Here is a 26268-nt window from a genome sequence, read left to right on the forward strand (position 1 = left end):
ACAGTGAATAAGGAAGACCGTAGAAAAATTGATGCTTTTGAGTTATGGTGTGGGAGAATATTGAAAGTGTGATGGGCTGCCAAAAGAACCACCACATCTGCGTTGGAAAAAGTGAAGCCAGAGTGCTCCTTGGAGGCCAGAATGGCCAAACTTCGTCTCTCATACTTCAGACATATTGTCAGGAGGGAGCAGTCACTGGAGAAGGATATCATGTTTGGTAAGGTGGAAGGTCAGAGAAAATGAGGAAGACCCCCAGTAGATGGATTGGCTAAGTGGCAGCATCAATGGACTCATTGTGAGGTTGACCCAGGACTGGGCAGTGTTTCATTCTGTTGTACATAGGGTTGCTATGAGTCGGTACTGACTTGATGGCACCTAACAACAACAACATAATATTTATATATTTGAATATGGGACCTTTTCTCCACTACAACATATGAAGATTTTTATACCTGTTCAAGAAATAGCTTGAAGGTTCCTTTTCTGAAATGATACCTGCATTTAATATATTTGTTAAAGAAAAAATAATGTTCAGTTATGTCTAGGTAGTTACACTATATAATGTATATAATAATATGTATTAAAATATTGTGCATATTTTTATGGAAATGTATAAAAATAATAAGGAAAATCTTGGACTCAGTTTCCCAAATAAGATAGTCACTCGAACTCAAATTTGTGGCCATTTCAGCAGCATGTCTGCACACACGTATACATACATTGCTTTTGCTGCAGGCCATGAACACCCCTATGGCCACATATTCAAGAAAGCTTGTCTTCCATCAGCTCAGGGGTGTGAACACTTCTACCGTCAGACAGAGGGCAGGTAGGAGAGGGTAAAACAAAGACTTGCAATGGGTAAAGGCTACAGGGAGAGTAGAAGTCTTTAAGCTGCCTAAATATTTCCACCAAAAATCTAGACGTAGGTCTAGACTACTACTAGATTTTGACTACCTCTCACCTGTGACTTCAGTTTCATCGAATAACCAAAGGATCAAAATATTGTTGCTTCTAGTGATGGCAGCCTCGATTTTGGCAGACCACACAGTATGCCATTTGCAAACCACATTTGTAAGCATTCTCAAAATAGAAAACATTGTGTCATTACTTTATAATCACTAATGTATCTTTTTATCAACAGAAAATGGCTGTGAAAACAATTGGGAAAAGAATGAGCAGACTGGAAGTTGCTACCAATTTAATACCCAGGCAGCTCTTTCTTGGAAAGAAGCTTATCTTTCCTGTCAGAATCAAGGTGCTGACTTACTGAGCATCAATAGTGATGCTGAATTAACTTACCTTAAAGGTAGGCTTTACTTGTGTGTGGTATTGTGAATTGGTGAATTTACAAAGGTACTGTCTTTCTTTTTGTCTTTTTATATCCAATTGTGTAGTTTTACGTATATATTCATTTAGATCTTCTCTTTGGATTTAAATCTCAAAACTGAAATCTACAAGCGAAAAAAAAGCATATTCTATTCATTGACAAATGCATCTTGTGATAGAGAGTAACGGAAGATTGGTGTTCAAAAAACAGAAAATGGCTGCCCTAATTCTAAGTAGAAGGATTTGAAAAATAAGTAAACATTAAACTCTTTGAGCACTGAAAAGTAGAGAAGTAGAGAACTCAAGGAAGGTAAGGAATATGTTTGACCAAGTAATACTAGATGTTGTTGTTGTTGTTCAGTGCCAATGAGTCAGTTCCAACTCATAGCGACCCTGTGTAGGGTTTCCGAGGAGTGACTGGTGGATTTGAACCATCGACCTTTAAGTTAGTTGTCTAGTGCTTATCCTGCAGCCCCACAAAAGTCCTCACATTTGGGTAAAGGCGAATCATCCAGGCAGGGGCAAGAAGAGTTCTAAGATGTCTAAGAGTATATTTCATGACATGGACTTATTGAGTGGATAGGATTTGTTTTGTCTATTTTGTTCTCCCATCCCCAACCCCTGGACCAAATCCAGTGCCATCAAGTCCATTTAAATTCATAGCAACCATGTAAGACAGAGTAGAACTTCCCCGTAGAGTTTCTAAGATTAAAATCTTTATAGAAGCTGACTGTGACATTTTCCTCCCATGGAGTGGTTGGTAGATTTGAACTGCTGACCTTTGGGTTAACAGCCAAGCACTTTAACCACTGCACCATCTCTCTGTGGTAATTTAAAAAACTTATTACAAAATTTAAACCATACAGACAAGAATAGAAATTAATATAAAAGATACTGCTGTAGCTACCACCCTGATTAAATAGACACAACTCTTTGTCATATTGCTTTAGAGCTCTCCTTCCCCACCCCCATTTCAAAGAAATAAAATGACAAAAAAGTTAAAGCTTCATGCCCAGTTCTCTCAGGGGTGTGTAGCATTCCCAAATGTTTTTACAACATGTCAATTCTGGCTCATGGTGACCTCATGTGTGTCAGAAAACCACTGTGCTCCACTGGGTTTTTAATGATTGATTTTTTATTTCATCTAGAGGCCTTTCTTCCATGGTGCCTCTAGATTAACTTGAACTTATAACTTCTTGGTTAGCAACAGAACATGCTAACTGTTAGCTCTATGCACCTATCTATTCATGATACTATTGTTCTGTGCTTTATAATAATGCAAATATTATCTTATTTATTCATATATAAATTTAATCTCAGAGAGTGCAATGGCTCTGTAGGATAAGCACTGGACTTCCAATCACAAGGTTAGTAGTTCGAACCTACCAGCCATTCAGAGGGAGAAAGATGAGGTTTTCTGTTCTTGGTCTCAGAAACCCCATACATGGTAGATATGAATTGGAACCAACCCAACAGCACTTAAGAACTTCATTTACTGTCAACTGCTCCTGTATAGCATTGCATTAGATGAATATGGCACAATTTGTGTACGCTCCTATTGAAAAATAAGCTATTTTCCGTTCCTGCTATTACAAATAACCCTGTGCAAGGACCAATCTTGCACATGCTCACTGGAGAGTTTCTCTAGTGAAGGAACTGCTGAGTCACAGGTGTGACTCTCCTCCTCTGTAATAAAAAATTCCTAGTTGCTTTCCAAAGTGCTGGTATCAGTTTACACCTCCACTAGTATTTGGTGTTCTCAGACTTATTAACTGACCAATACGATGGTTGTGAAATGCTGTTTCTTTTTGATTTCATATTTCTTGTTCATTATTATTTTTTGTGTGTATCTTGTGTTTGTTAGGCATCCAGTTTTTTCCCCTTGTATTTTTCAGTTCATGCCCTTTGCCCATCTGGGTTTGGTAGGGAGTGGTTGGATGGGACTACGTCTAATGCCAGAAAAATAGCAGAAGTCCCCTTGATGATACTTTCTGCCCCCTGGACCTAATTAGTCTAGCTTTGGCTTTGTTTTTCATTCTGTTGCCCTAATACATGGAGTTGGTGATGGGGAGGATTTGGTTTCTTATACTCACTGGATTGTGTTAGGGAGTCAGACTTTCCATGGCACCGGCCTTTCCAGGGCCTCTAACCACAGATTAACACCAGAGGTAAAAAAAAAGAAGACTCAAGGGTCCCAGGCCAGGAAAGCACATTTCCACCCACTTCCACCCTTGGGATCTGTTCACACTGAGTCTCCTTGAGACGTACTGCAAGGCTAGGACACTTTACGTAGGCCAGGAACCCTAAGAAGGGCTCTGTTGACTTTGGCCTTTCTAAATGTGGCCAGCAGAGACTCCTCTCTGTTTTATCCCAGCTCCATGACTGTTATCAGGTCTGTTAGAACCTCATTCTGTGGAAGGAGCAGAAATATTGGATCAAGTCTGAATAGGAATCTCTTGAACAAACAAGAAGCATGAAGTATTTACCTCAGTAGATCTACCCATTGGATTAGGTTTGGAGCTTTATGCTAACATTCAACTGTGTTTTTTTGATGACAAAGATGTGATGGGCCAGAGGGGAGAATAGCGACAGTCTCTAATTAATCAGCTTCTGAATTAGTCAGACCATGTAAGGAATCTCCTGTCCTTTATATTTGCTCAATCAGGACTTTCAGAGTTTATCCATTTCCCGTTCATATCTACCTAGCATAGAACACTTAAAGAACACTCTTGTTTGCCAACACAATCATCATTTTTAAATCCTGTGATTCTAATGAATGTTAAACTTGGGCTCAAGCTTAACAACGATTGTGAGGATGGTCCAGGAACAGGCAGTATTTTATTCTGTTGTGCATAATGGTATTATGAGTTCAGGCTGACTCAGTGACACCTAACAACAACAATGATTCTAATGAAGGAGCTGTAGTAGCTTAGGGGTTTATGAATTGTACTGCTAACTACAGATCAGCAATTCAAACTTACCAGCTGCTCCGTGGAAGAAAGATGAGGCTTTACCCCTTGGAAACCCTCCATAGGATCGCTATGAGTCAGAACCAGCCAAGTTAACAACACACAATCACTGCCACCACTGTGATTCTAATGAAGAATACATCATCATTACAAATCATGAATAGAAGCAAATCAGGAGACTGATGGTTTCCAGAAATCATTTTGTGCCATTAAAGTATGTGTAATACTTGAATTGTGCAAATTGTTAATGCATACAACTGCTAATCAAAAGGTTGGAAGTTCTAGTATGTCCAGAAGCACATCAGAAGAAAGGTGTGGTAATCGACTTCCCAAAACCAGTCATTGAAAATGTTGTGGAGCACAGTTTTATTCTGACACATGTGTGTTTCCATGACTCAACAGCAATTGGTGCTAGTTCACTGGTTACAAATATGTATTTGCCGTGTGAAGGTAACAGATACGATTATTCAGAGGGAGTGATGATTTCCTGCTGGAGGGTATCTGAAAAACAACATTGAACTTAGGATGGATAGAATGGATTGAACCTGCAGAGTCCCCCTGGTTAGAAATCAGTGAAAGGAATTCTGAGTGTCGACAGAGCAGAATTTAGAGTACGATAAATCTGTCATCGTTTCCTGGAATTCTCTAGCAATATAGAAACGTTGCTTTTAGTATTGTAGAAGAACTTACATTGTAGAAGAGATTTAAAACTTTCAGTTTATTGTTGTTGTTATTAGGTGCTGTGGAGTCAGTTTCCACTCATAGTGATCCTATGTACTGCGGAATGAAAGACTGTCTGGTCCTGCACTAGCCTCTCAATCTGTTTCAGCCCATTGTTGAAGACACAATTGCAATCCATCTCATTGAGGGTCTTCCTCTGCTTCACTGACCCTCTGCTTTACCAGGCTTAATGTTCTTTTCCAGGGACATCATCCTGATGTTGTTGTTGTTGTTAAGTGCCATCGAGTTGGTTCCGACCCATCACGACCCTGTATAGGGTTTCCAAGGAGCGGCTGGTGAGCTTGAACTGCCGACCTTGCAGTTCAAACTGCTTTGCAGTCTGGCGCATTAACCCACAGCGCCACACCAGGACTCTTGGTGCCTCCTGATGGCATGTCCAAAATAAGCGAGTAGAAGTTTAACTACCCTAGCTTCTAAGGAGCATTCTAGTTGTACTTCTTTCAAGACAAATTTGTGCATTCTTCTGGCAGTCCATGGTATATTCAATATTCTTTGCCAACACCATAATTCAGAGGCATCAATTCTTAGGTCTTATTTAATCATTTTCCAGTTTCCACCTGCATATGACATGATTATAAATACCATGGCTTGGAGTAGGGGACACCTTAGTCCTCAAGATGACATTTTTGCTTTTAACACTTTAAAGAGGTCTTTTGCAGGAGATTTGCCCAATGCACTATGTTGTTTGATTTCTTGACTGCTACTTACATGGTTGTTGTTTGTGGGTCCAAGAAAAATGAAATTCTTGACAACTTTCAATCTTTCCCCCTTTTATGATGATATTGCTTACTGGTCCAGGTGTAAATTTTGTTTTCTTTATGTTGCAGTATAATCCATACTAGAGGCTATAGTTTTGGGATTTTGTTTTTTCAATTTTAAAAACAAAAACTTTTGTTCAAGGAAAAAAATTTTCAGAAGTCAGAAAACAAGTTAGGAAAATATAACCATCTTTTGTGCACCTAGTTCAGTAGAAGCATGAAGGCTGAAATATACATGCTGTTACTAACTGTGCAGATCTACCACTGCCCACCTCAGTGAATGAGGTGTAATCCATACTGAAGGCTGTATTCTTTGATCTTCCATCAGTAAATGCTTCAAGTCCTCTTCACTTTCAACAAGCAAAGTTGTGTCATGTCACATCACAGGTTATTAATGAGTCTTCCTCTAGTCCCAATGTCATGTTCTTCATATAGCCCAGCATCTCAGATTATTTTCTCAGCCCATAAATTGAATAGGTATGGTGAAAGAATACAACCTTGACGTAGACTTTTCTTGATTTTAAACCGCACAGTACCTTGTTCTCTATACATGAACAAAATGAAATATCTAGCAATCTGTTCTTCACAATGTTATCCATAATTTGGTATGCTCCACACAATCTAGTGCGTTGGCATAGTCAATAAAACACTGGTAAATATCATTCTAGTGTTCTTTGCTTTCAGCCAAGATCCATCTGACATTAACAGTGATATCCCTTGTTCCACATCTTCTTCTGACTACAGCTTGAATTTGTGGCAATTCTCTGTTAAGGTACTACTGCAACCTTTTTTGAATTATCTTCAACAAAATTTTACTAGCTAAATGACATTAATGATAGTGTATAATAACTTCTGCATTCTGGTGTATTACTTTTCTTTGGAATGGGCACAAATATGGAATGTTACCAGTCAGTTGACCAGGTAGCTGTCTTCCAATGTCTTGGTATAGGTAAGTAAGCACATCCAGCACTACATCCATTTGTTGAAACATCTCAATGTATCCCATCAATTCCTGGAGCCTTATATTTTACCAATGACTTCAGTAAAGCTTGGACTTCTTCCTTGAATACCATTAGTTCTTGAACATGTGCTACCTCCTGAAATGGTTGAATGTCAAAATTATTTTTAACACATGTAATTAATTTTATTCCCCACTTTCCTGTCATTTTGTTGTACTGTGGTGGCTTGTGTGTTGCAGTGATGATGAAAACTATGTCAGTGGTATTCAAATACCAGCAGGGTCACCCATGGTGGACAGGTTTTAGCAAAGCTTCCAGACTAAAATAGACTAGGCAGAGTTTTGAAGGCTTAGCCACTGAAAACATAATAAATAGCAGTAGAACATTGTCTAATAGAGTGCTGTAATATGAATCCCTCGTCTTAGAAGGCATTCAAAATGCAACTGGGGAAGAGTTACCCCTTTAAAGTAGAGTCAGCCTTAGTGATGTGGATGGAGCAAAGCTTTCAGCATCTTCATTTGCTGATATGGCATAACTCAAATTGAGAGGATAGCTACAAACATCCATTAATAATCAGAACATGGAATGTATGAAGTACGAATCTCAGAGAATTGAAGTTGTCAAAAATGAAATGGAACACTTAAGATTGGTAGCCTAATTCAGAATAAAATTAAAAGAAAAAGATTGATATTTTAGACATTAGTGAGCTAAGATGGACTGGTATTGGCCATTTTGAATCAGGCAATCATATGGTCTGCTATACCTCAGTACCAGTCCGAGCCAGGATACCAGTTGACAGTTTCTTGGTTTTGTTGTCAATAATCATACCTTATGATGAATCCCTGTCCTCACTTAGAATAATGCCAGAGCCAAGAATATTTCTATTTTATCAATATATGCAGTTTGAGATTGATCTTGTAGTGGACATCACGTTTTCTGTGTTCTCAGTGTCCAAGTCCCATTCTGCAGTGCTAAAGGCTATAGTTCTGATACTCATCAGTAAGTTCTTCAAGTCTTCTTCACTTTCAGCAAGTAAGGATGTGTCATCTGCATGTTACAGGTTTTTTAACGTGTGTCCTTCTAATCCTGATACACATTCTTCTTCATAGAAACTCCAGTTTCTTGGATTATTTGCTCAATCTTGGATTTATATATTGTCTATATTATCTAGATTGTCTATATCTGTAACTTTATTCCCACAACTTGTTCAAGACTAGTTGTTTTCTCAAGTTCTTTGTATCCACATTACTGTTTTCTTGGATTTATATATTGTCTATATTATCTAGATTGTCTATATCTGTAACTTTATTCCCACAACTTGTTCAAGACTAGGTGTTTTCTCAAGTTCTTTGTATCCACATTACTGTTTTCTCCATCTCATATTTTCAGCTACTTTCCACCTACTGTTTCTTCCCAACAGCCTATAAATGTGTTTAAATTTCTGCTATTTAAATAAAAAAGTCTGTTCCTAGAGTTCTGTTGACCACTAATTGCAGTCCAGCCTCTTTACTTGCAGCCACACTCCTGAAAAGAGCAATGTACCTTTGTAGCTCACTCCTAAACTCCCAGATGCTTCTCATTGGATAATCATTAGGCCTCTTATCCCCACTGTACACCCCTTGAATGTTGATCCTGGGGTTATTGAATTTGACCTCTTTCCTCTTTGCTGCTGATATTTCTCTTCTACCCATGGAAGATCTCCAAGCCCCTGGGTTTCAGTTTAGATGAGTGACCTCTTTCAGGCATTTCAGTTCTGAAGTTATCAGTAAGGCAAACAGTGTGAATCATCAAAGTCACCCTTGAAACGCCTTTATGCTATGTATGTTGTTGTTGTTGTTAAGTGTCGTCGAGTTGGTTCCGACCCATAGCAACCCTATACAGGCTTTCCGAGGGTGTAAATCTTTACGGGAGTAGAAAGCCTCATCTTTCTCCCGCGGAGCGGCTGGTAGTTTCGAACCGCTGACCTTAAGGTTCATAGCCCGATTCGTAACCACTACGCTACCAGAGCTCCTTTATGCTATGTATATGGGTGTCTATATGCAAACCACACAGTAAGAAATATATACTTATATATCATACATGTATGTGTGTGTGCATATGTGTGTGCAGTAATCCATTGGACATAATTCTCTGGGAGGAACTGAAAAATTATCACGTGTTGTAAATATTTCAACAAATTTTATAGATTCCAATTAGCTCTTTCTGTATGTCAGTATCATCTTGTCTTCTATAGATCATGTCATCAGTTGCTCTAGCCCTTCAATTTCTGGCCCTCAAGCAATTATTGAAATTCTTCTTGATGTTGATGAAGTTGTGCCAGGTTCCTGAATAATGCTGTTTTGTTTCTCAAAATACAAAAACTCATACAAGCATGATTCTATCCATTTCTTGAGGGCACATTAATGAGAATGTTGACTATTACCCCATTTAAATGATTTCTTTTTGTCTTTTTTGCTGAAGCCATCTGGTTGTCAAAGAATATATTTGAATGACGCAACTTTACTTTAATACCTGTGTGCACACCCAAGTCCCATTCTATATCTCCATTCTAAATGTCACCTTTGGACTCTAGGCCCATGTTGTTGTTTGTTGTTGTCAGGTGCCTTTGAGTCGGAACCGACTCATCGCGACCTTATGCACAACAGAACGAAACAATGTCCGATCCTGGGCCAACCCCACCACCACTGCCACACTTGACGCCATCAATGATGCCGCCTAGCTGATCCATCTCATTGGGTGTCTTCCTCTTTTTCTCTGACCCTCCATCTTACCCAGCATAACATCCTTCTCCAGCGACTGTTCCCTCCTGACAGTATGTCCAGAGTATGAGAGACGAAGCTTAGCCAGCCTCCAAGAAGCACTGTGGCTGCACTTTTTCCAAAACAGATCTATTGGTTCTTTAGGCAGTCTATGGTACTTTTAGTATTCTCCTCCAACACCACAACTCAAAGGCATCAATTCTTCTACGATCTTCCTTATTCGCTGTCCAGCTTTCGTATCCATATGAGGTTATTGAAAATACCATGGCTTGGGTCAGGCGCACCTTAGTCCATAAGCTGACATCTAGGCCCATATATGCTATTAAAACAGCTCCTGGACATATTTCTAACTGCATACCTGTAACAGTTTATCATTTTTGGGACCCATAGCTGTTTCCTCTACTAGGTTGAACTCCCGATGAGTGCAGGGATTTGGTCTTTTTGGTTTTTACATCACTAGTACCTAGCAAATGCTATATGCTAAATGTAAATGGTCACTCTGGAATACTGACCAGTTCAGATATTAAAAATGTAGCTGTGCAATTGAAGTTGCTTTCATAAATCTATATCAGTGCCAAACCAAAAACCAAACCACTGCTATTGAGTCAGTTCCGATTCATAGTGACCCCGTATAGGATTTCTGAGTCTATAAATCTTTATGAGAGCAGAGAACCTCACCAGTACCATAAGGTAAAAAGTAGATAGCGTAGTTCTGAGGAAATTCTATTCTTATCATAGAAGAAAGAAAATTGGACAAGCTAATGGAAAACTCAGTGCATCAGAATAGGATTCAGAAAGCAAAATTCAATGATCAACGTTTGAGTTTCTTCGCAGTCTGAAGTTTTGTTGTCTATTAGTGCCACCTGTCTTTGTTGGTGAGACAGCCTCTCATAGGTATTCCTGCCTGACACTGAAGACTTCCAGGGTTTTTTTGTGTCTGACTTAGACAATTATTTAGATAATTTTGTCATTTTAAAATAATTTTTTTACAGACAAAGAAGGTATTGCAAGAATTTTCTGGATTGGCTTAAATCAGCTGTACTCTGCTAGAGGCTGGGAATGGTCAGACCAGAAGCCATTGAACTTTCTCAACTGGAATTCAGGTACCTGCTTCCTTCTCCACCCGTGATCCACAGAGGAAAAGTTTCAAGAAAATAAGACCTTCCTACTCACTGAGAGCTTACGAAACTTTCAGATCTTGACTACCCTTGTTACAGTTACCTCTGAAGAATTTTTTTTCTCCCTAGCCCATTCTGTTAATAGGCAAGTTGAACCACACCACAGGCAATTTAGCATTTGTTCCTAACCTTTGGTGGTGGTGATATGTCATGGAGTTGGTTCCGACTCATAGTGATCCTGGATAGGTTTTCCAAGGCTGTAAATCTTTACAGGAGCAGAAAGCCTCATATTTCGTTCTCCTGTGGAACCGCTGGTAGTTTCAAACTGTTGACCTTGAGGTTAGCAGCCCAACTCATAACCACTACGCTACCAGAGCTCCTCCATAACCTTTGTTGTTGTTGTTGTTAAGTACCGTGGAGTCGGTTCCAACTCATAGTGACCCTGCACAGGGTTTCTAAAGCTGTAGATCTTTACAGGAGCAGAAAGCCTCATCTTTCTCCCGCGGAACCGCTGGTAGTTTCAAACTGCTGACCTTGAAGTTGGCAGCCTGACTTGTAACCACTATGCTACCAGAGCTCCTTACTCCATAACCTTTAGCAACCCTGTATTTTTAGGTAAAAGCAAAATGAGTCCCAACCCATGGCCTAAGAGCCATTCTGTGTACCTTAGGAACTTGGTAAATAACATATTTCATACTTTAATATGAAAATATTCCCTCATTTTGAAATTCTTGTGGTTTCCCCGCCATAGCACACATGTACTCACAATATAATACTGTATTTATTACACATATAAATTCTTCACAGAAATTTTTTATCATGAACAAAGCAATCAAAATCTAGTCAGAATTTATTTTCCCTAAAAGAAAGGATTGAGTACCTTTAAAAAAAATAAAAGCGTATATGGCTCTGCCAAATGTAGAATCTAAAAGTTAACACTAACTTTAGTAATAAAGTAATCTGCATATCCGTAAGAAAAATAGATTGTTGTTGTGAAGTACCATCGAGTCAGTTCCAACTCATAGTGACCCTGTGTAGGGTTCCAAGGCTGCAAGTCTTTGTGGGAGTAAAAGTCTCATCTTTCTCCTGCAGAAAAATAGATGAAGCACAACAAAATACCAGTTAGTCATTTTGTTGTTGTTGTTAAGTGTTGATGAGTTGGTTCTGACTCATGGCCACCCTGTACTCAAGACTGTAAATCTTTGCAGGAGCAGAAAGCCTCATCTTTCTCCCTTTAAGCTGCTCTTGGGCTGGAACCACAAACGTTATGGTTTGCAGTCCAGTGCTTCACCTCTAGAGACACCACACTTCCAATTAGTCATTTTAGTTAGCTAAAATGTCCTTATTATTAAACATATACAAAACCAAAAACCACACAAACAAACCCAAACTCACTATCATCTAGTTGATTCCAACTCAGAGTGATCTGAGTAGAATTGCTCTCAAGTGTTTCGAAGACTATAAATCTTTATGGAATCAGACTGCCTCATCTTTCTCCCAAGAAGTAGCTGGTAGATTTGAACCACCAACCTTTTAGTTAGAAGTTTAATAGAGGCTTTGTTGTTGTTGTTGTTGTTAAGTGCCACTGAGCTGGTTCTGACACATAGTGACCCTGTATAGGGTTTCTGAGGCTTTAAATCTTTGTGGGAGCAGCTGGCAGGCTTGGACCGAGGACCTTATGGTTTGAAGTACCATGCTTATTGTATGGAGCCACAGTGCTCTTCAACAGAGGCTTTATAGAGTTACAAATTAGGGCTTTTGTTGTACAAAATAGTAGATCTAGAGCTGCTGACCATAAGATATGGCTTGGGAGTTTTTTAGGGGCAAAGGTTTGTTTTTGTTTTTTAAATTCAAGGGACTGGAGTGTTTCCCTTCTGTATTCTATATTTTAAGGATCCCTGGAAGCTTAGTGGATACTGAGCTGGACTGCTAACTGCAAGGTCAGTAATTTGAATAGACCAGCTGCTCCACAGGAGAAAGATGAGGCTTTCTGCTACCATAAAGATTTACAGCCTTGGAAACCCTATGTGGGGTCTCTATGAGTCGGACCCAATTCAGAGACACACAAACACTACCAACCACCAGCCTATATTTTATAAGAAAGATAGATTTAAGCACATGATTGTCCATTGAAGCTTATACAGTTCAATTTTGTTTAAAGGTTTCTAAAAAACAGATTAAGAATACATTTGTTTTTTAAATGAATTTAAAATGTCTTTTCTCCCATTGCTAACCCTTTGAAAATCCTATCATTTAAGATACACCAAGCACACTTACTATAGGGGGGTCAAGCTGTGCAAGAATGGAAGCTGACTCTGGTCTATGGCAGAGTTTTTCCTGTGAAGCTCAACTGCCCTATGTCTGCAAGAAACCATTAAATAATACAGTGGAGCTAACAGGTATCTTTTTCACTTTCTCATCCAAATAAATCTTTAAGTCAAGTAAATCCATTTCAGATACCTATTGCTGCCAGTGCAGAAAACCAATTGATTTTGACCTTGTGTGTTTAGATGTTACCAACTATGTATGAATGATATTTGGTTGATGCAAAGAAAAATATTAAGTAAACATGTGAATGCCCATCGGGAAGCAGAGATATTCTAGGTAGAAATTATATTTCTGTGCATGGGCAGCTTTTTTTCTCTAGACCATATTTCCAAATATGATCCCCAGTCCAGGAGCATCAACATCACCTGGGCACCTATTAGAAGTGCAAAGTCACAGGACATACCTCAGGTTTGTTGTTAATTGTTCTCTAGTCAATTCCAACTCATGGTAACATCATGTGTGCAGAGTAGAACTGCTCCATAGAGATTTCAAGATTGTGACCTTTCAGAGGGAGATCACCAGTCTTGTCTTCCAAGGCATCTCTGGGTGGGTTCGAACAGCCAATTTTGTAGTCAAATGATTAATCATTTGTGCTCCTTGGGGACTCCATACTTAAATTTACTGAGTCAGAAAGGTGGGGTGCGTGGGCAGGGGTGGAAGCAGGCCATCTGTGTTATAAGAAGCCCTCCAGGTGATTCTGATGCACACTCAGGTTTGAGACCCATTGCTCTCGAGGAAAGTTCTATATATCGCATGCCTCTTTGATAAGTCATAAATTAAGGGCAAGGGAGTGTGTTCCCAGGCTTTCTACCCCTTGATCTACAACATCCATTTCTCCTCTGTTCTACTATTTCAGGCTGGTTTTGTAGGGCTTTCTGTTGAAAAAGCAGATGAAAACAGGGAGGTGTATAAGGACTAAATATAAACAAGGAGGTATTTTTTCTGAGGCATTTGGGGATGAGTCACATAAGAATATCAGATGTAGCTGAGGAGTCTTGGAAAAAGCAGAGAAGAGGTTTGTACCAGCTGCTAGCCTCAGGACCTACCTAGTGTGTATCTGGTATTTGATTAAATCCCCACTGAATGAGAAAAAATGGGAGGAAAGGGGGAGATTTTAAAACTTCATGTTTTAAGAAATTGTGAAGAAAGGGACTAGAACATAACATTTATTGTCATCCAAAAGGGGCCCTAAGCAAGTACTTTAAAGGGTGGTAGGTATATGATAAAGAATACAGGAGAATGTTTTAAGATAATAGAGGAAATGAATATTTATCTTTCAAATTGATTCAAACCAAATTTAGTTAGGACAAAAAAAGGCATACTAGAAAAGACAGAACAAATGAAAACAGAATGACTGATGGTAGATTAAGTAAATACCTCACAGTGGCAATTATTAAGTAAATCATGATGTTTCCACATGATTGAATAATATGCAGCTATTAAAATAATTGTGCCAGCAGGAAAATATGGTCTTAAGTACAAAGAACAGAACAAAATGATATGCCTACTTATCATTTTAATCTTGTAAAAATATGTATTCATAGAGACAAAGGCTAGAGTATGAAAATGATTGTTTTAAGTTTGATTATGGGTGATTTTTTTTCTCCCCTCTGTTCTTTTAACATAATTGTGGAAAAGTAAGTACTGCTTCAAAACCTAGAAGTTAATTGAGTTATCTTACAAGTGTGAGGCTGGCTGAACCTGATTTTTTTTTCCTTTAGTAAAAAAAAAATATAAATTGTTCTGCTGTATTTTTAAGCTGCTGTATTTTTTTACAGCAAACATTCTGAGTGGTTCAGAATTTATGCAGTCTGAGTAGTTGAATCACTTTCTGCTTTTAAAAGAGGGGTAGGAATCTTTTGTGCCATTTCATACTTCACCCTTTTCATGCAGTCTTTCCTGACCTTCCCTCAAGTTAGTTTTATTGTGATCAAAAGCAAAAAAAAAAAAATAATTAATTCCATGAGAACTCCAGGTCTGCCATAAGAGAGAAAAAGAGAGGTACAGAGATAACCCTTTGCCCCTTCCCTTTGTTGGTACCATCACTTGAGTGTGGGATGTGTAAATGTCTTGTTCTGTTTCTTAAATCTCTGCCTACCATTTTTTCCACAGTGGGCACTAATGTACATCCCCTTGCTAAGTTGACCATGTGTGAAAAAGAGACTCAACCTCATTATAAGCTTCTCAAAGGCAGAAGCTGCAGGGGAACCTAACAAATCCTGTATCCAGAACAAAATTTGCCAGCAGCTGGCTTACTCCATACCTTTGTTCTACTATGACTAATAGGAATCTCGCCCTTAATTGGCTGCATTCCTTAAACACTCTATGCCCAACCCTGCAACACATTTGTATCTTTTTAGTTAAGCCACTGATTCCTTTGTGGTGATATGAATCAGCACTGGACTGTGAACCACAAGGTCGGCAGTTCAAACCCACCAGCTGCTCCTCAGAAACCCTATACAGGGTCGCTATGAGTCAGAACCAACTCAATGGCACTTTACAGTTAAGCCACATCATTACCTGACTCCTTGCATTGATTTTTATCATGCTAATTACGTATCACCCACTAAACCAAACCCATAGCCATTCTGTTTCAGAATGACGGAGTAGATTTGCTCCCCAGGGTTTCTAAGACAAAATCTTTATGGGAGCCAAGAGCATAATCTTTCTCCTACAGAGTGGCTGGTGAGTTTGAACCACTGACCTCGAGGTTAGCAGCCCAATGCTTAACCCATTATGCCACCAGGACACTTTATGTACACATTGTTGTTCTTAAGTGCCATCAAGTTAGTGCCGACACATTGCAACCCTGTTTAAGGTTACCAAGGAACTGTTGATGAGTTTGAACCATCCACCTTGTGTTTCAAACCGACCTTGCAGTTCAAACTAACCTTAAGGCCCAAGTGCTTATCCTACGACATCTCCATTAGGCATAATATAAATTCTTGTCACTGTACTTTTTGATATTACATCCCCCAGTTGTCCAGAAACTTTACAATTCAAGAAAGAAGAATCTGTAATATTATTGATTCAAAATAGCTGTATCTTTACTGGAATGTAAATAACTGCTTTCTCCCCAGATGTCTGGACATATTCCGATACCCGCTGTGATGTCGGCTGGCTGCCACATAATGGATTTTGCTATCTGTTGGCAAATGAAAGTGATTCCTGGGATGACGCCCATGTGAAATGCAAAACCTTCAGCAGTGATCTAATCAGCATTCATTCTTTAGCGGATGTGGAAGTGGTTGTCACAAAACTCCATAATGGGGGTAACTTTTTTGTTTGTTTTTTAAAGATGTCATATTTGAGAGCTTTAAAGCATTTCAGTCTCCTATTTTCAGACTCATACTAAGAATGAGAGGTTTGTCATTTGATCCTATCGATCGGCATTGATCAATAAGACTTTCTTTAGTGATAGAAATGTTCTATATCTGTTCTGTCCACTATAATAGCCACATGTAGCTTTGAGCAATGAAATGTACTGAGTGCAACTGAGGAACTTAATATTTTCTTTTCTTTAATTTAATTAATTTACACTTAAATTTAAGTGGCCACGTAGCTACCAGTTTTACAGCACAACTATAAGAGTGAACGGTAATGGTGGTGGTATGCCGTAGAGTTTGTTTTAATGGAGTAAGGGTCATGCTAGGTTGTGGTAATGGTGGTAGTGGTTATGTACCATAGAATTGGTTCCAACTCATAGAGACCCTGTATAGGGTTTCTGAGGCCATAAATCTTTATAGGAGCAGAAAGCCTCATCTTTCTCCTGTGGAACACCTGGTAGTTTAGAACTGCTGACCTTTAGGTTAGCAGCCCAACTCGTAACCACTACGCTACCAGAGCTTCTTATAGAGTGAATAGTCACTCCCTTTTCATGAGTTAAAGTCTGTTTAAGTTGTCCCAAACACCTAAGTGATCATTGTTTTGCATTTGTATTTACATGAAAGCTGGAGGCTAGTGAACAAAAATGCACTGAACTTACTTACTAGACCTTCTCCTTAGGATTCAGTAATAATAACAGCTAATTCATAAAACCCACCACCACTGAGTCCATTCCAATTCATATCAACACTAGGATGGAGTAGAACTGTCCCCTAAATTCTCCTAAGCTGTAAATCTTTACAGAAGTCAACTGCCACAGTTTTCTCCCACAGAGCAGCTGGTGGGTATGAACCACAATCCTTTTAGTTAACAGTTGTAATAACAATAGTCAAAGGTGGTGGTGTGGTGGTGTGCTGTGGAGTAGGTTCTGACTCATAGTGACCCTGTGTAGGGTTTCCAAGGCTGTAAATCTTTATGGAAGCAGAAAGCCTCATCTTCCTCCCTCAGAACAGCTGGTAGTTTCGAACTGCTGACCTTGAGGTTAGCAGCCAGATTCGTAACCGCTACACTTCAGGAGCTCCTTAATAATTGTCAATAGTAGATTCCTGTCGAGTGAGGTTTCATAATCCTTTGCCAAGCAGTGAGTATAAGGGGCTTCAAAAAATTCATGGAAAGTCATCTTTCAATTCTATTTTCCCACAAATTTTTTGAAGCCCCCTCATAATTGCTGCCCTGTGAAGGCAGCATTTGTCATTCAGGGCAATATTAGACAATATTCTTATTCTAATTGAAATGCAAATTACATTTGCTAAATTTCACTAATTCCCATAAGACAAAGCTATTTAAGCCAGATGTTAAAGAAATGCAGCTATTCTACCTATATGCATTACCTGCATTAAAAAAACCCTCAAAACCCAGTGTAATCAAGTTGATCCCCATTCATAGTGACCATATGTAGGGTTTCTGATACTTTAAATATTCACAGGAGCAGAGAGCCTCATCTTTCTTCCTTAAAGCAGCTGGTGGGTTTGAACCACCAACCTTGAGGTTAGCAGCCCAATGCCTAGGCTACAGCACCATTAGAAGAGACTTGAAAAGCTTTCCTTATCCAACTTGTCATTCTTATTAAAATGTTTACAGGTCGTTGAAGAATACCATCAAGGACTTTAAAACCCCATATAAGAATATAACAATCTACATTTTGAAGTATATAATTGAGTAAAACCAAACCCCCAAAATTTTTGTTTTTTTTAATTTTAAGATGCCAAAGAAGAAGTATGGACAGGTCTTAAGAACATAAACACACCAACTTTATTTCAGTGGTCAGATGGTACTGAAGTTACTCTAACATACTGGGATGAGAATGAGCCAAATATTCCCTACAATAAGACTCCCAATTGTGTTTGCTACTTAGGAAAGGTAAGAAACCTCCTGTAGTTTATTTCTATTTTTATTGTTATGCCTTATATGTATAATATTAAAATTCCTTTGGTTGAGGTATTTGTATATATATGTTGTTGTTGCTGTTAGGTACCATCGAGTCAGTTCTGAGTCATAGTGCTATAGCCCATGCATAACAGGACAAAATAACACATCTACACAGTTGTTATGTTGTAGCCCACTGTTGCTGCCGCTGTAGCAATCATCTCATTGGGAGTTTCCTCTTTTTGGCTGACCTTGCACTTCACCAAGCATGATGTCCTCCTCCAGGGACTGGTCTCTCCTGACCACATGTCCAAAGTACAAGAGATGAAGTCTCATCCTCCTCAATCCTAAACAGCATTCAGGCTTTACTTCCTCCAAGATAGATTTGTTTGTGCTTCTGGCAGTCTGTGGTACTTTCACTATTCTTCACCAACCTCATAATTCAAATACATCAACTCTTAGTCTTCCTCATGCATTGTCTAACTTTCACATGTCAATGAGATGATTGAAAATATCATGTCTTGGTTCAGGTGCACCTTAGTCCTCAAAGTGACCTCTTTAAGGAAGTGTTTTGCAACCGATTTACTTAATGTGATGCATTGTTTGATTTCTTACTGTTTCCATGAGTGAGTATAAGCTGGGAAACACAATAAAAGTTTATTTAAATTGTCTTTTCTATTTAAAAAGAAAAAGCTTAACCCACTATGCCACCAGGGTTCATTGTCTTTCCTATGTTGTTGTTGTTAAGTGTCATCGAGTAGGTTCTGATTCATAGTGAGCCTGTGTAGGTTTCCAAGGAGCGGCTCATGGGTCTAAAATCCCAACCTAGTGGTTAGCAGTTCAGTTCTTATCCTACTTATCCAGGATTCCTATCTTTCCTATAACTACTGAAAAAAAGACAAAGAGATTACTATATAAGCAGTCCACCTCTTGTGTGGGAGCATTTTCTCTGACCTGAAAAAGATCCTGAATATCTCTTTAATACTTAGATTTCTTTTTTAGCAGAGTGGTTTTTATAACCTGCTTTCTCTCAGGACCAGGCTCTTCATCCATTTTTCTGCCCTCCTTGTGATATTTAGCATGTGGCTACAGTTTAATCTAAAGAAAGATCCCATCTTATGAATTCATGTGGTTGTTAGGTGCCATCAAGTTGGATCCGACACATAGCGACCCCTGTGCACAACAGAATGAAACACTGCCCAGTCCTACGTCACAATTATTGTTACACTTGAGCTCATTGCTGCTGCCACTGTACCAATCCATTTCATTGGGGATCTTCCTCTTTTTCGCTGACCCCTCCACTTTACCAGCACAATGTCCTTCTCCAGGGACTGGCCTCTCCTGATAATATGTCTTAAGTATGAGAGATGAAGTCTCATCATTCTGGCTTCTAAGGAGCGTTCTGGCTGCACTTCTTCCTACACAGATTTGTGTATTCCCTGGCAATCATGTTACTTTCAGTATTCTTCTCCAGCACTGTAAGTCAAATTACATAAATTCTTCTATGGTCTTCCTTATTCATTGTCCAGCTTTCACATGTATATGAGGCTACTGAAAATACCATGGCTTGGATAAGGCGCATTTTAGTCCTCAAACTGATTAACTTTGCTCTTGAACACTATAAAGACATCTTGTGCAACAGATTTTCCCAAGGCAATATGTCATCTGATTTCTTGACTGCTGCTTCTATGAGTGTTGACTGTAGATCCAAGCAAAATGAAGTCTTTGGCAACTTCAGTTTTTTCTCCATTTATCATGATGTTACTTATTACCATGATGTGAGGATTTTTGTTTTTTGTTTTCTTTACATTGAGGTACAATCCATACTGGTTTGCTTTTGATCTTCATCAGTAAGTATTGTAAGTCCTCTTCACTTTTAGCAAACAAGGTTGCATCATCTATATAACACTGATTGTTAATGAGTCTTCCTCCAATACTGATGCGATTTCTTCTTCATATTATCCAGCTTCTTGGATTATTTGCTCAGCATACAGATTGAATAAATATAGTGAAAGAATACAACCCTAGTACATACCTTTCCTGATTTTAAACTGTTCAGTATCCCCTTATTCTGTTTGAATGACTGCCTCTTGGTCTACGTAAAGGTTCCTCAAGAGCACAATCAAGTGTTCTGAAATACTCATACTTTGCAATGTTTTCCATAGCTTTTCATGATCCCACAGTCAAAGCTTTGTCAATAAAGCACAGTAGACAACTTTCTCATATTCTCTTCTTTCAGCCAAGATCCATATAATATCAGCAATGGTATCCCTCTTCTAACTTGAGTTTCTGGCTGTTACCTGTCAATATATTGTTACAGCCATTTTTTAATTATCTTCAACAAAATTTTACTTGCCTGTATAGTAATTATATTATTAGATGATTTCTGCATTCCATTGGGTTGCCTTTGTTTGGAATGAGCACCGATATCTCTTGCAATGGGTTGGCCAGGTAGCTGTCTTCTAAATTTCTTGGAATAAGTGAATGAGCACCTCTAGTGCTGTATCAGTTTGTTGAAAGAATTCAATTTGTATCCCATCAATTCCTGAAACCTTATTTTTTTATAATACTTTCAACGCAATTTGAATTTCTTCCTTCAGTACCAGTGGTTTTTGACTATATGCTACCTCTTGAAATGGTTGCACATTTACATTCTTTTTGGTACAGTGACTCTGTATACTTTCCATTTTGTTTTGATACTTTGTACATCATTCAATATTTTGCCCATGGAGTCCTTCAATATTGAAAGTCAAGGTTTGAATTTTTCTTCCATTCTTTCAGCTTGAGAAATGCTGAGTGTGGTCTTCCCTTTCATTATAATACTTAACTTTGTATTCTTGAGCTGCCCTTTGAAGTTTTCTGTTCAGCTCTTTAACTTCATTTGTACAATTGGCTTTAGCACCTCTATGCTAGAGAGCAGGTTTCAGAGTCTCTTCTGATATCCATTTTGGTCTTTCCTGTCTTACCTTTCTTTTTAATGACCTCTTGCTTTCTTCCTGCATGATGTTCTTGATGTCATCCCACATCTCTTCTGGTCTTCAGTCATTATTGTCTAATTCATCAAATCTGTTCTTGAGATAGTCTCTAAATTCTGGTAGGATATGTTCAAGGTCATAATTTGGCATTCGTGGACTTGTTTTCATTTTCATCAGCTTCAACCTGAACTTGCATCTGAGCAATTAATGATCTGTTCCACTGTCTGCCACTGGCCTTGTTTTGGCTGATGATATGGAGCGTTTCCATCATTTCTTACCAAAAATGTAGTCAGTTTGATTTCTGTGTATTCCATCTGGTAAAGTCCATGTGAATAGTTGTCTTTTATGTGTGTGTGTTTTTTTTAAAGTATTTTTAGTGAAGATGTCATTGGTCTTGTAGAATCTATTATACAATCTCCTGCATCATTTCTATCACCAAGACTGTATTTTCCAGCTATTGATTCTTCTTGTTTCCAACCCTTGCCTTCCAATCACCAGTAATGGTCAATACATCTTGGCTGCATGTTTGATCAATTTAAGACTGAAAAAATTGATGCAATTCTTAAATTTCATCACTACTGACTTTAGTGGTTGGTTGCTACAGTTGAATAATTGTTATACTAACTGGTTTTCTTTGTAGAAGTATGGATATTATCCTATCACAGACAGCATTGTACTTCAAAATAGTTCTTGAAGTGTTCTTTTTTATGATGAATGCTATGCCATTCCTCTTGAACTTTTCATTCCCATAGTAAATTATATGATTGTCAGATTCAGAATGCTCAGTGCCAATCCATTTTCGCTCAGTAATGCCTAGGATATCGATCTTTATGTGTTCCATTTCCTTTTTGACAACTTCCAATTGTTCTAGATTCATACTTGGTACATTTCATGTTCCAGTTGCTAATGGATGTTTGCATCTGGTACTCCTCATTTTGAATTATGTAGCATCAGTTAATGAAGGTCCCAAAAGCTTTACTCCATTTGCATCATTATAGTCAACTTTACTGTGAGGAGGCAGATGTTCTCAAGTCACATTTTGGGTGCCTTCCAATCTGAGGGACTCATCTTCTGGCACTATATGTGACAATATTCGGGTGTTGTTCGTAATGCTGACATCTTCTAGCACTATATCTATCATAAGGTTTTCTGTGGCTTAACATCCAGAAGTAGTCCGCCTTTTACTTCTTCCTAGTCTGTTTTAGTCTGGAAGTTCTGGTATTTATAGTACCAGTGGCATAGCTTCCACCATCACAGCTACATGGATGGCACCACAATACAACAAACTAAATTGATATTCAAAGAAACTCTAGATTTACCCTGCTTTGAGATGTAAAAACATGCTTTTATTAAAAATATAGTTCTAACTCTGTTAGGGATCATCTTTGCCCTATTGAATACCTAAACATTTATTGAATATATTAGAACCAAGAACTCAAAATACCTTGATCAGAAAGCACAAATGTACCTTTTAGACATGGGGTCTTCCAAAAGTTCGTGAAAAAATTAAATTAAAAGGTAATGGAATTTTTCCATGAACTTTTGGAACCACCATCCATTTTTACTTGTGCCCGTTTCCTATGGATCCTCAATTATTTAGGAGATTGTTTATGCCGTGAACTTCTAGAAAGACTTAAAACGGAAACTAAAAATTATATGCAGATTTAGAAATGTTTCAGTGGTGAAGCTGTATTTAGGAGCATGTCACTCTATTTTAAAATATATCCAAGATGAATTTAGAAGCTTATGAAAGAAGGAACCTGAGGTCTTGTGGGTAATAATGAACTTAGGACATACCTGGACAGTAGATCAAAGCCTACAGCTTTCAATATGGATTACACCTCCACATAAAGGAAACAAAACCTTCACAAGGAGCAAAATCATAGTAACCAGAGAAAAGATTAAAGTTGTTAAGGATTTCATTTTACTTCAATCCACATTTAATGCCTATTGAAGCAGCAATCAAGAAATTAAACGATGTATTGCATTGGGAAAATCGCTGCAGAAAAATCTCTTTAAAGAGTTAAAGAGCAAAGTTGTCACTTAGAAGACTTAAATGCCTTGTTCCTAATCCAGAGTACTTTTAATTGCCTCATATGCATGGTAAATAAGGAAAACAAAAGAGTTGATGCATTTGAATTATAGTGTTGGCAAAGAATATTGTATCTACCAAGGACTGCCAGAAGAACAAACAAATCTGAAATAGAAGAAGTATGGTCATAATGACTTCACCTCATGTACTTTGGGCTTGTTATCAGGAAGGGTCATGGAGCTCTGGTGGTATAGTTGGTTGCACATTGGACTGCTAGACTCAGGGTCAGCAGTTGGAATCTACCAGTTGCTTCATGGAAGAAAGGTGAGACTTTGTGCTCCCATAAAGATTTACAGCTTCTGAAACCCTATACATTGTTGCTGTGAATCAGAACTGAATCTATGGTACACAGCCAATACCACCACCACCATCAGGAAGGGTCAGTGAAAATGAGGAAAACCCTCAATGAGATGCATTGGTGTAGTGGCCGCCACAATGAGCTCAGGCATAGCAAGAATTGTAAGACTGACAAAGGATCAGGCAGTGTTTCATTCTGTTGCTCATAGAGTCTCTATGAGTTGGAACTAAATTGATAACACCTAATAACAGACAGCACTCCACTGATCCTTATCACTGTTGACTTATTAAAATTTAATTTGAAGAAGACAAAGTGACTTAGTCAGTTAAGCAAAATTGATGTTGAGTAGCATATTTGAAAGACAGAACTTTGAAGTCTAGGCTGAAGTAAAGTTGAAAGAAACTAGATTTTAGAATTATTAAAGAGAACCTATTCTAACTGCCATCATTATATACACAAGGAAACTAAGAGAAGGATGTTGGGTCTGATGATGTTTTTCATTTGTGGACAAACTTTGACCACATCATATGGAAAAATATTAAGATGCTGGCAACTGTTTGTGGATTGAATTCCTCTCTCTTCGTCTTCTATACTAAGTGTCCTTTGATAGTTTTATTGTCATTCGTATAAGAAAATGAGATTCCTTCCCTGTTTGACCATGGAATGATGCTTGTCCTTAGCCATCCTTGTAGGCCTGTTGGGTACCATTTTCTGGGAGAATGTTCTCAGATTTAATCATTCACTTGTATTCATTCTCTCTGTCTCTCAACGTTTTGTGAAGAGAAACTGATTTAAAATAAAATATGTGGAAAATCATTCCGTTTGTGAATAAACTTTTTTTCTGGTTTTAAAAGCTAGGTCAATGGAAAATCCAATCATGTGACAAGAAACTTAAATATGTATGTAAGAAAAAGGGAGAAAAAATAAATGATGCAGGATCTGATAAGATGTGTCCTCCAAATGAGGTATGTTAAACTCCCTGTATAAAGTTTTCTAAACAGTATCGCATCTTCTTGGTTAGGGATGATAGTCAAAACGTAAATAATTCAGACTTGTAGAATTAGAGGAACTTACCAGCTTCTTCATATTTATGTTAGAGTGAACTAGAGGATACCAGAGCGAACTAGAGTGAATCACAACATACCTTAGTTCTTGTGGGAGAACAAAAACAGTTACAGGGAAAAGAGTTACTCATGAATTCCTATTAAAGATGTATACGATTACTCTCTAAAATACTGATATATCTATTTTCTCCAATTGTTCAAAAATAATTAAACAACAGCTATCATGCTCTTGTAGCGTAGTGGTTACGAATTGGGCTGTGAACCGGAAGGTCAGCAGTTCAAAACTACCAGCTGCTCCGCGGGAGAAAGATGAGGCGATCTGCTCCTGTAAAGATTTACAGCCTCGGAAACCCTATTCAGGGTCGCTATGGGTCGGAACCGACTCGATGGCACTTAACAACAACAACAAATCATGCTCTTAGGATAGCATAAAGAGAATAATGATGCAACCGCTCACTGACACAGGGTCAGTCTTGTGGAGGTTAGCCATGAACTTGTACCCTACCCTCATCACATGTATGAATTCACCGGCCAGATGCTCAACTTCTACAAATTGTAAGATGTTATCAGTGTAGCAGAACCATGTTTTTAAACAGGAATATCATCAAGTTTGGAAAACAATCTGACAATGTTTCTCTTCTGGTTTAGGGCTGGAAGAGACATGGAAAAACATGTTACAAGATTTACACAGATAAGGTCCCTTTTGGAACCAACTGCAATCTGACTATAACTAGCAGGTGTGGCCATCAATAGAATGTATTACTGAACTTTGAATTCTGCGTTCCTTTGTTAAGCAACCCTCCTAAGAAACAGATGTACCTTCAGTTTATACATTAACTTAATCATTAGTAAAACAGTTATTAATTTAACTCTTCTTTTGCAGATTTGAGCAAGAATATCTGAATGATATGATTAAAAAATATGATAAGTTTCTAAGCAAATACTTTTGGACTGGCCTGAGGGATGTAACTGCAAGTGGAGAGTATAGTTGGGCTAGTGTAGGTGGAATCAAGCGGGCTATAACCTTTTCCAACTGGAACTTCCTTGAGCCAGGTGAGTACCTTAGTATATAAAGTAATAAAAATACAGTGACTTGTGAAATACAGCATCCTTTTTTAAAAAATAAATGTTTTATTGTGAATTATGTGATAGTTTACATGGGAGAACATTAGTTTTACAGTCATTCTATCATATATCGTTTCATTGCCATAGTTACAATCCCGTCCATGCAGCATCAGCCAACCAAAGGGTAAAAGGGTATACCCTGCAAGCCTGCCCCCCCACCCCCCGGTTGTCAGCACACAGCCCCTTTCCCTTTCTGGATCCCAAGTCCCCAGCCACTCCATCTCTCCACGTCATTGTCTCTGCCTCCATCTCAGGCCTCACTGCTTCTCTGGGTAGGGTCCCGCTCTCTGCTCTTCTCCATTGATGGTCCCAGGGCCCTCCTCCCCTAGACTGAAAAGTTAGTCACTCCCTTCCTTGCTATAAAACGTCCACCTTTACATTTCCAGCCCTCACAATCAGTCCTGATAACAATTATTCACTATTGCATCACAAGAGATTCATCTGCATTTCGTTTCATCAGCCCTTCCTAGACAGGTTGGATACTATTCACTGGAGACTCCACCTTC

General features: G+C 38.5%; 1 protein-coding gene across 1 annotated transcript in view; it reads left to right on the plus strand.

Annotated features, from left to right (window-relative positions):
• Positions 1–26268, plus strand: part of LY75 (lymphocyte antigen 75) — a 127460-nt gene that overhangs the window by 20056 nt on the left and 81136 nt on the right. Inside the window, exons 4-11 of the mRNA XM_006872043.1 lie at positions 1142–1306; positions 10505–10615; positions 12889–13029; positions 16039–16230; positions 18045–18202; positions 24428–24538; positions 25286–25374; positions 25521–25690. Coding sequence (XP_006872105.1) covers positions 1142–1306; positions 10505–10615; positions 12889–13029; positions 16039–16230; positions 18045–18202; positions 24428–24538; positions 25286–25374; positions 25521–25690 — 1137 coding nt within the window. The remainder of the gene's footprint in view (positions 1–1141; positions 1307–10504; positions 10616–12888; positions 13030–16038; positions 16231–18044; positions 18203–24427; positions 24539–25285; positions 25375–25520; positions 25691–26268) is intronic.

The sequence above is a fragment of the Chrysochloris asiatica genome, unplaced genomic scaffold (assembly GCF_000296735.1).
Source record: "Chrysochloris asiatica unplaced genomic scaffold, ChrAsi1.0 scaffold00181, whole genome shotgun sequence".
In the NCBI taxonomy this organism is placed as follows: Eukaryota; Metazoa; Chordata; class Mammalia; order Afrosoricida; family Chrysochloridae; genus Chrysochloris; species Chrysochloris asiatica.